The 11,200-nt window shown below is 42.1% G+C and overlaps 1 protein-coding gene across 3 annotated transcripts in view; it reads right to left on the minus strand.

Annotated features, from left to right (window-relative positions):
- SHANK2 (SH3 and multiple ankyrin repeat domains 2) overlaps positions 1 to 11,200 on the minus strand; it is a 673,265-nt gene that overhangs the window by 520,788 nt on the left and 141,277 nt on the right. For all 3 annotated transcript variants that reach the window (XM_075065249.1, XM_075065248.1, XM_075065253.1), the window contains exon 10: positions 2,338 to 2,454. In XM_075065249.1, the coding sequence (XP_074921350.1) occupies positions 2,338 to 2,454 (117 nt within the window). The remainder of the gene's footprint in view (positions 1 to 2,337; positions 2,455 to 11,200) is intronic.

Raw genomic sequence — 11,200 nt, forward strand, 5'->3', positions numbered from 1 at the left:
TGGTTCACTCATTATGACCAGGATACAGTCCACCCAACAGAGTAGATGTTGCAGGCAAATTGCTGAACAAGGTGTATGAAAGAGAAATTGAGAGGTGTGCAAAAGGTCTAGAGGGTAAAATTGTTAACCTGAGTCTTGAGGGGTGGAGCAATGTCCACAATGATCTTGTTGTATGTGCCTGTGTGACAACAGAAGAAGGGAATGTCTTCCTTACAGAAACAATTGATACATCAGGAAATGCACACACAGCAGAATACTTACAAGAAGTAGCAGTAAAAGCTATAACAAACTGTAGAAAAAAAAGTGAAATGTCTACTATGCAGCTTGGTCACAGAAAATGCTGTAAATGTATCCAAGATGAGAAGAAATTTAGAAGAGAGTGAAGAGTCCCAAGCTAATAATATACAGTTGCAATGCTCATTTCATGCACCTCCTAGCCAAAGACTTCAGTGTTCCATAGATAAAGGCTAATGTTGTTGAAATTCCAAAATACTTCTGTAACAATCACTTTACAGCAGCTGCTCTGAAAAAAGTGGGAGGAACCAAGCAAACTCTCTCACAAGACATGCAACGGCTATATCAAGAACCAGCCTAATCGAACAACAGTTTATGAGCAAAATCACAGCCAACATTCTCAACATTGGATTTAAGAGAAATGTTGAACACAGGCTGAGTACCCTGAAGCCTATTTCTGCAGCCTTGAATGAAATGCTGGGAAATAGCTATTTTATTGTTGATGCTGTTGAAATTTGGAAGGAACTGAGTGAGATCTTAAAAAGAGAAATATGCAAGGACAGAGTTAAATTACAAGTATTAAAAAAATAAATGGGACAAGCACTATCTCCAGATCATTTTCTTGCAAATAGTCTCAGTACTTGGTACCAGGGTCAAACCTTAACTGCTGAAGAAGAGGAGTTGGCTATGACATGGACATCCAGCAATCATCCCTCCATAATGCCAACTATAATAAACTTCAGAGCTAAGGGTGAACCATTCAAGAAATATGTTTGCTGATAATGTTTTAAAGAAAGTCACACCGGTGAACTGGTAGAAGTCACCTAAACACTTGGATTCAGAGACTGTTGAAGTGATAATCTCACTTTTAATAGCAGTAGCTTCTTCTGCTGGTGTAGAATGAATTATTTCAAAGGAAGAAAATATTCTTTCCAAACTGAGAAATCGATTGGGACCTGAAAAAGCAGGAAAGCTTATTTTTCTTTTCCAGATTATGGACAAACAGGAAAATGAAGGTGAAGACGACTGAGTTAACTGCAGAAGCCAATATTTTAAGTTTCTCATGTTGACCTGGCTGACATAGTCAATTTAATTTTTGTTTTTTTTTTAAAAAAAATATTTCATTTAAATGCTTAAATTCAAGCATCTGAACAGTCTTCTTATGGTCAGGGGGTGCAGCACCATGGAAGTCAGTGAGACTACTCATGCTTACATTTAGGCACTTGTGTGAATGCCTTGCAGAACTGGGGCCTTATTACTGGAGAAAAGTAACCTATCCAGTAATAGTTAAACCTACCCAGAAAAACCACCAATATTCCAGATATATCCCCAGGATATATTCTGATCCGATTTACTTCAGCATAGATTAGAGTAATTTCATTGACTTTGATGGATTTACTCTGGATTTAGGGATAGATCCTACAAGACCTTATACTAGTATGTTTGCAGAATCTGGCCCTTACACAAGTGCTGGAAAAGTCAGAATATAGCCCAGTAGGGCAAAATCCATTCTCAAAGAGGAATTCAAATTTTCTGTAATAGTTTTTGATAGTTAATGATGATCTCCAACTTGGGTGTATGCATTTCCCATTAAGTACTAGCAAATAAAGATCCAGGCTTGGATCTTACCTATATGAGTTGATTCACACATATGCAACGTTAATGCAAAATGCTATCAAATCAGAATGGTTATATTTTTTATCCACTTTACACAGTTGTAAATGACTACGTAAGATACAAGGCAGTGGAGAATTAGGCCCACTTTGCATAGTCAATGGAGACAATTTTTCTTCAATATTTCTGTAAGTGTTTCTTTAATTCTAAATTAAGTTTCTGATAAATAGTCAGACTCTCTGTAGCTCCCTGGCTGCCCTGTTAGTCTCAAATTTTTCTAAAAATTATTTCCCATGGAAAACTTCACATTTCTGAATTTTCATTCATTCCAAATTGGAATGAAAAAATTTTCATAAATGCAAAGTTTTCCACAGGAAGAAAATTTCAATTCCAGTTCTATGCTACTTCATACATTTCATGAAAGATTATTTTTTAAAAACTCCCAAAAAAGACACAGAAATACAAAGCTATAGAAGAATAATAACTAACCTGGTTATAAAGGGCACAAATATGCAATGCTGTATTCCCTGAAGCATTCTGTGCTCCCATATCTGCTCCATAAAAAAGTAAGTGTTCTAAATGCTGGACATGTCCATATCGGCAAGCCTATAAAGACATAAATTTAACATTTTGATTACTATACAGTCTTACTGCATCAGGTAAATATCCCAATTACATATTTCTTCATACAAGAACATGCTACATCCTTATGGCCTATTTCTCAGTTATTCCATATGATTCTAGAGCCCCAGTAGGAACACCGAGAGACACCACCTCCATCATTCCCCTCCTTTATTTCTCCCTCCTAAGGTCCACCTTGTAATAATCCTCCTGTCAGTACAGCAGCATTTGGTACAGTTATGGTCCTCCCAAGAGAGTGCTTCTAAATCTGATGAAGCCAGTCATTACCAAGTGACACATTTCCTTCTCCAAGAGCTGAGTGTGCTGTCTCTGCAGTGTTCCTATGTTTACCACAGGAAGGGTTCAGGACCCACACTTGGATGCTTTGCACAACAGCTGACACTAGGTGCCTGGGTTGGCTCCAGAAAAAACACTTCAAAATGAAAGTAAGGTTTGAAATGAAAATAATCTTTGATATAGTAAATATGAAACTGAACAAGTTAAGGGTCCGATCCACCTCCTATTGAAGTCAATGGAAAAAAAACTCCTATAGTTTCAATAGACGCCCAATTGGGGCATAAGGCCCAGATGTTGTAAAAAATGTATACATGTGCTCAAGTTTGCACATTAAAGTGGAAATCAATGGAGTCCTTGTGTGCATAAAGTTAAATGTGTGCTTAAGAATATGGAGGATAACAGGCTAAAATACAATAAGATACATAATTTGGAACTATTTACCTATCAACATGGGCTTGTTACTCCTATTAATGCAGTGGGAACTGTATACAACAGAACCAAGACAAAATACTCATTCACCTGCAAAACTATAATTAAAAACCTTGAGACTGTAAATTAATATGCTGCATATTTGGCTGAAAAGCATTTATTTTCTGTTTATGAGCATTAGAGTAGAAAATCAAGCTTTTTTGGAAAGGTGACACTAGATGGCACTGAAGATGATCTGATTTCTGAACACTGCTTTTAAAGAGTGAAGATATGTTGGAGAATTAGATCAGCCAAAGTATTTTAAGTCAATGATTTTTCACAACATTGTTTCCTTCTGAATATCTTCCTCTGATCTGCGAGCACAAGAGCTACAAGAGTGTACTTCAGAAATATGCATTATATACAGAACAGTCAAAATCATTGCAAAACATAACTCACAAAAAAGATGATTGAGATTCAACAATAAATGCAGAGGTGCTGCATACAGAGGGTCTGATTTTGATCCAAAGAGAGAAAATCTGTGAATTATTTGGCCAGATGCACTGCTCAAATTTCAAATACCGATTAGGTGGAATTAATTGTTCATTGAATGAGACCATGAATTATTCACAGAAGTTATCTGGTGAATAATTTTCATTAATGAATAAATCTATAGGGGGAAAAAAATCACAGTATTTCTGTCTATCAATCTTAGCGATTTATCTGGCTCCCACTACCATAGTACAAGAATGTCTCAGAATCGTTAATGTATTGAACCTCACAACACCCCTGCAAGTCAGGGAAGTGCTATTATCCCCATTTTACAGATGGGGAACTGAGGCTAATTAACCTGTCCCACATCACTCAGTTATCCTATGGCAGAGCAGGGAGTGAAGCCAGGTTTTCCAAGTCCCAGGCTAGTGCCCTAACTAGTGGACCATTATTCTTGTCTCTGGTCACAGACCATTCACAAGCAGAAAGGGGGGGGGGAACAATATTTGTTAAATAGTTTACTCATTATGAATTATTTGCCCAAGTAGAGGAAAAAAACCCAGATTAAATGAAAATAGAAAGATTTATTCTAAAAGATATTATTCACCAAGGAGCAAATGGAACAGCCATGTAGGTTGCCCAAATCTATCACTGCAAATGTTACCGTATATTTGTATTCACAAGTACAGTCTAGATTAGGATAGACAAATACTGAGTTCCAGAATTCAGATGCCTGCCTCTCCAATAGTCAACCAGCTAGTGAGTGGAGGCATGCAAAGGACTAAAATGTTGGAATCTCAGGTTTCTAATCCCAATTTTTTTATTGACTCACTACATGACCTTGGGCAAATCACTCCATCTCTGGGCTAAAATCAGCCCTGAAATAAGAGGACAGCTCCCATTTAAGCAAACAGGAAATATGACTGTTCATGCTAGAGCTGATTTGAGCCCTCTGTGTCTGTCTGCTAATCAGTAAAATGTGGCTAAGAATGCTTCCCTACCTTTAAGTGTTTCCATGGACTGCTGTGGCTGCCCCTGATATCACGTAATGGTGTGCAGGAGTCTTTGCCTCTAGCACCCCCCGTTGATCTGCTGTTTGGTGCTGCAATTTGCCTATTCTGTCCATAATTTATCCTTCCAGCTAAATCGTGTCTAATCCAGACCTCTTCAGAGGTAATAAAAGTCCAACTAAAAGTCTAAATGAAGAGATCTTTTCACCCCTCTAAGGCTACTCCTCAGCCCGTCCTCTGGTGTCAGTCCTCAGCCCCTCCTCACCTCAGCTCAACAGTCCTTGTGTTGGGAAGAGGGTTATGCCCTTCCTTAGGGCTGGTAGGGGAAACCCAGCCTCACTCTCTGGTCTGCTTGCTGGCCCAGAGACCCAATGTTAAGCGGCCAGGTCTGTTGTTTTAGATGTGCTGCTGTTTCCCTGGGCTACTTGCTACCTCCAAACCCCTTGTGCTGTTTCCCAGGGTATGTCTACACTATGGGATTATTCCAATTTTACATAAACCGGTTTTGTAAAACAGATTGTATAAAGTCGAGTGCACGCAGCCATACTAAGCATATTAATTCGGTGGAGTGGGTCCATGTACCAAGGCTAGCGTCGATTTCTGGAGCGTTGCGCTCTGGGTAGCTATCCCGTAGCTATCCCATAGTTCCCGCAGTCTCCCCAGCCCACTGGAATTCTGGGTTGAGATCCCAATGCATGATGGTGCAAAAACAGTGTCGCGGGTGATTCTGGGTAGATGTCATCACTCAATCCTTCCTTCGTGAAAGCAATGGCAGACAACATTTCGCGCCCTTTTTCCCTGGATTGCCCTGGCAGATGCCATAACATGGCAACCATGGAGCCTGTTTTGCCTTTTGTCACTGTCACCGTATGTGTACTGGATGCTGCTGACAGAGGCGTACTGCAGTGCTACACAGCAGCATTCATTTGCCTTTGCAAGGTAGCAGAGATGGTTACCATCCCTATTGCACCATCTGCCCATTGTAAATTGGCGATGAGATGATGGTTATCAGTCATTTGTACCATCTGCTGCTGTCATGGGTGCTCCTGGCTGGCCTCGCTGAGGTCGGCCTGGAATGATTCCGGTTTCCATTTTTTCCCCTTTTTTTTTTTGTTTTGTCTAAAAAAGAAGTCAGTCCCTGCTGAATATTGGGGCAATGGGCAAGTCTACTAGGAGGCCAGAGAGCACAGCCGCTCAGAGTCAGAGCTCCGAGATCCTGCAGAAATGATGAGCTGCATGCCATTCTAGGGGTGCCCCTGCACAACCCACCCGTTGTTTCCTCCTCCACACCCCTCCTTGGGCTACCGTGGCAGTGTCCCCATTTGTGTGATGAAAGTATAAAAGATGCAGTGAATAGAAACACTGACTTTTTAGCGAGATAAATGAAGGGAGGCGCCTCCAGCTGCTATGTGAAGTCCAGACAGGGACATTAAAGGGTGTGCGGGGAGAGAGGAGTGGCGCCTTGCCGCTGCGTGATGATAGTCCAGGGGCAGTACAGAATTTTTCTTTAGACACGGAAAAAGGGGTGGGGGGAGGATGATGAATGCTGGCTCCAGCTGCTTATGGATGAGGACGTTTACCCAGGCATTGTTTTGTACGTCTGCAGGATGGACGGGAGACATTCCCATTTTACCCAGGCACCCCGGTCGACCTTCACCGAGGCAGCCAGGAGGCACTCACTGGGCTGATGACGGTTTTCCATCTATTTGTACCTGTCTGCCATTCAGAAGGAGAGGAGGGGTGCTGCTGTTTCAGCGCCGGCAAGTCACCGCGTCTACCGCACTGCAGTTAACATACGGTTGACACTGGAAAAATGGCCGTAACGATATTTTTCCCGTTTCTTTTCACGGCGGGAGGAGGGTGTAAATTGACGAGATATTACCCTGAACCACCCTGGACATGTTTTTGACGCCTTCAGGCACTGGGAGCTCAGCCAAGAACGCAAATGCTTTGGAGACTGCAGGACGGTGGGATGCTGGAGTCCTCAGTCCCCTCCCTTCCTCCTGAGCATCCATTTGATTCTTTGGCTTTCCGTTGACGCTTGCCACCAGCACTGTGCTTGAGTTCCTGCTGTGGATTCTTGTCTATCATAGCTGGAGATTTTCTTCAAAATTGCTTTGTCATTCGTTTTCTGTATGGACTCTGAGAACAGATTTGTCTCTCCATTACAGTGATCAGATCCAGTATTCCGCGTACGTCCATGCTGGAGCTCTTTTGAATTTGGGACTGCATCGCCACCCGTGCTGATCGAGCTCCCACTGGGCAACGGAGATGAAATTCAAAAAGTTTTGCGGGGCTTTTCCTATCTACCTGGCCAGTGCATCCAAGTTCAGATTCTTTCCAGAGCGGTCACAATGGTGCACTGTGGGATACCGCCCGGAGGCCAATACCGTTGATTTGCGGCCACACTAACCCTAATCCAACATGGCAATACCAATTTCAGCGCTACTCCTCTCATCGGGGAGGATTACAGAAACCGGTTTAAAGAGCCCTTTATATTGATATAAAGGACCTCGTTGTGTGGACGGGTGCAGGGTTAAATCGGTTTAACGATGTTAAATTCGGTTTAAACGCATAGTGTAGACCAGGCCCCAGTAGCCTGTGGTTAATACAGCCTCTCCTCTGGTTCCCAGACCTCTCAGGCTTCTCCTTAGGTTCTCCCAGCTCCTTTTTCCTCCCCTGGAACACCGACCCACAGTGCTGCCTCCCTGGGCCTTTCCCCCTTTCCAGGAGCCAAAACACAGATGAACTCCATCCCTAGGGTCCTCTTCAATTTGCCCTCTGCAGGTGCTTCCCAGAGAGAGAGGGAACTCTACCTCCTGTCTCATGGATCTCCTTTCTGCTGAGTTCTCTCCTCTCTCTGTAGTCTTCCCTGAACCTTTTATAGCTGAGGTTTCTAAGGATAATTAAGCCTCTAGATCAGGATCAAACGATGGATAGTTGCTATATCACAAGAAGAGCTTAGCCTGTTTCCCCTTAAAAGGCCACCTAGCCTGTGACACTACCTCAAAGGGGGTTCTGTGAAAATTAATCACTAGGGCCCAGATCCACAAAAGTATCGGGGGTTACAATGTTCAGCATTGTGACGTCTATCTTTTAGGCACCTAAGAAATCACTGGAACTAAAATGGGAGCCACAAAGCCTGAACTAGTTGCCTAGGTTCCCTATACAATATATGGGGAGTGATAGGCACCTAAGAATGTGATCCACAAAAGCCAGCATGCTAAGCAGGGAGCAGCCTTAACTAGCCAATGGAAGATGCTGATGTGAGAAATATGCTAAACCCCACCCTTAAGCACTTAAGTCTGGGCTTCGGGGGACACTTATCTCTGCTTGTAATCCATAGCTGGGAACCCCTCTCCTGGAGGTGTCTATGCTATTTCTTGCAAAATAAGTTAGGAACCTTCTTAACTCCACATGAAAGAGAAGGACGAAATACCACCTCTCTTATAACTTTTAGACTAGTGGTTAGAGCACCCAGTCAGGATTTGGGAGACCCAGGTTCATTTCCCCCCCTTCCCCCCTCCTGATGGGGAGAAAATATTTGAACAGGGGTCTGCCACCCCCAGTAGAGTGATCTAACCACTGGGCTGCCAGATATTCTGATGTACGTCTGCCTCAAGTTCTCCTGTTGAAGCTGTTCCACTTTCCATAAACAGTCAATCATTGGAGCAAGAAGACTGGACCTCTCTCCCTCTGGATAAATACTAAAACAGTCATTGTGAGCCAAAGTGGAACAGCTTCAACAGGAGAGACTATGACAGCCCCACATCAGAATATCCCATAGTCCAGTGGTTAAGGCACTCACCTGAGAGGTAGGAGACCCCAGTGCAAATCCTTTCTCCCCACCAGGCAGGGAAGGGAATTGAACCTAGGTTTCCCACATTACAGATGAGTGCTCTAACCACTTAAAGATATAAGGGAGGCAACACCAACTCAGTTTTTGATGGGCTCTAATCCAGTGGGTGCACTCAGTGCATGCCTACTGGATCAGGCTCTGCAGGTGAGATAGGCATTCCTCCCCGCACCCCCATCTTCCCAGGATTGTGGATCCTGCTGGTACCTCAATGACTAGAGGGAAGCAGGAGTGCCCATGCAGAGAGGCAGGACCATAGGTGCCTAGGGAACTGTTACAGCGATCATTTATGCACCAAGTCAATTTAGAATTAGATGGCAGCTGAGCAGGAGTTTTGTGGATTGCAGTGTCTGCTGGAACTGGGATTTAGGTGCCTAAATTAGATACTTAATACCTAGTGTGAATCTGGGCCTAAATGACTGTTCTAGTAAATGTGTAGAAACCAAGCTGTGATTAATGATTTCTTTACTATCCCAAGTCACTTCACATCTCTCAAAAATGGTAATAGATGGGATAGCTTTATACTCCCATCTTTCACATGTCAGAGAGGTGTACTGACATTGTTGCTTACGGAGGATGGATTGCTCAATTAACACATAATCCAGATGTAAATTTCCATGATTTATATAGGATTAAAACCAAGAAGGTGATTTTGGAAAACACAGCTCCCTTCCAGTGAGAGAAATAATTACTATAGATCTATTAAGTTGGGTTTTCATACAGAGAGGATTCTTCTTTGTACTTCCAGAGACTGCAGGTGAGACCATTCCTTGAAAGAAAAGCTCCTTCCCATCACTGTCACCTAGACTTCTGAGGGAATCAAAAGAAATGCTTACCTACCTCCAATCCACCAAACCAATTATAATGGTGAATAAACCCCTTTTACTTACTTCCTAATAGAGATGGACCCAAACAAATAACCAAGATCTGAACACCCTGGAACACTGAAAAAGCTTGAATACAAGTCCAAACTTTACAACTCATACCCATCACATAATAGGAAAAGAATTGTGTACTAAGAAAACAATGATGAAGGAAAAGTAAACGTCCTTCTTAGGTCAAAAAACCTGATTTGACATCCTAGGATATTTGCCCATGAACACACATAGGTAGATATACCTATGGGTTAAGCTAAAAGGAGTAAAAACAAGGGTGATGTCATGCTAGGAGTCTACTACAGGCCACCTAACCAGGTGGAAGAGGTGGATGAGGCTTTTTTAAAACAACTAACAAAATCATCCAAAGCCCAAGATTTGAGGGTGATGGGGGACTTCAACTATCCAGATATATGTTGGAAAAATAACATAGCGGGGCACAGACTATCCAATAAGTTCCTGAACTGCATTGCAGACAACTTTTTATTTCAGAAGGTAGAAAAAGCTATTGGTGGGGAAGCTGTTCTAGATTTGATTTTAACAAATAGGAAGGAATTCATTGACAATTTGAAAGTAGAAGGCAGCTTGGGTGAAAGTGATCATGAAATCACAGAGTTTGCAATTCTAAGGAAGGACAGAAGGGAGTACAGCAAAATAGAGACAATGGATTTCAGGAAGGCGGATTTTGGTAAGCTCAGAGATCTGATAGGTAAGGTCCCATGGGAATCAAGACTAAGGGGAAAAACAACTGAGGAGAGTTGGCAGTATTTCAAAAGGACACTATTAAAGGCCCAAAAGCAAGCTATTCTGCTGGATAGGAAAGATAGAAAATGTGGCAAAAGACCAGCTTAGCTTAACCACGAGATCTTTCATGATCTAAAAAATAAAAAGAAGTCATATAAAAAATGGAAACTAGGACAAATTACAAAGGATGAATATAGGCAAACAACACAGGAATGCAGGGGCAAGATTAGAAAGGCAAAGGCACAAAATGAGCACAAACTAGCTCCAGGAATAAAGGGAAATAAGATGACTTTTTATGAATACATTAGATGCAAGAGGAAGAACAAGGCCAGGATAGGCCCACTGCTCAGTGAGGAGGGAGAAACAGTAACAGGAAACTTGGAAATGGCAGAGATGCTCAATGACTTCTTTGTTTCAGTCTTCACCGAGAAGTCTGAAGGAATGCCTAACATAGTGAATGCTAATGGGACAGGGGAAGGTTTGGAAGATAAAATAAAAAAAGAACAAGTTAAAAATCACTTAGAAAAGTTAGATTCCTGCAAGTCACCAGGCCCTGATGAAACACATCCTAGAATACTCAAGGAGCTAATAGAGGAGGTGTCTGAGCCTCTAGCTATTATCTTTGGAAAATCATGGGAGACGAAAGATTCCAGAAGATTGGAAAAGGGCAAATATAGTGCCCATCTATAAAAAAGGAAATAAAAGCAACCCAGGAAACTACAGACCAGTTAGTTTAACTTCTATGACAGGAAAGATAATGGAGCAAGTAATTAATGAAATCATCTGCAAACACTTGGAAGGTGGTAAGGGGGATAGGGAATAGCAATCATGTCAAACCAATCTGATAGCTTTCTTTGGTAGGACGACGAGTCTTGTGGATAAGGGAGAAGCGGTGGATGTGGTATACCTAGACTTTAGTAAGGCATTTGATACAGTCTCACATGATATTCTTATCGATAAACTAGGCAAATACAATTTAGATGGAGCTACTATAAGGTGGGTGCATAACTGGCTGGATAACCATACTCAGAGAGTAGTTATTAATGGTT

This window comes from Chelonoidis abingdonii, chromosome 4 (assembly GCF_003597395.2).
Source record: "Chelonoidis abingdonii isolate Lonesome George chromosome 4, CheloAbing_2.0, whole genome shotgun sequence".
Taxonomy (NCBI): Eukaryota; Metazoa; Chordata; order Testudines; family Testudinidae; genus Chelonoidis; species Chelonoidis abingdonii.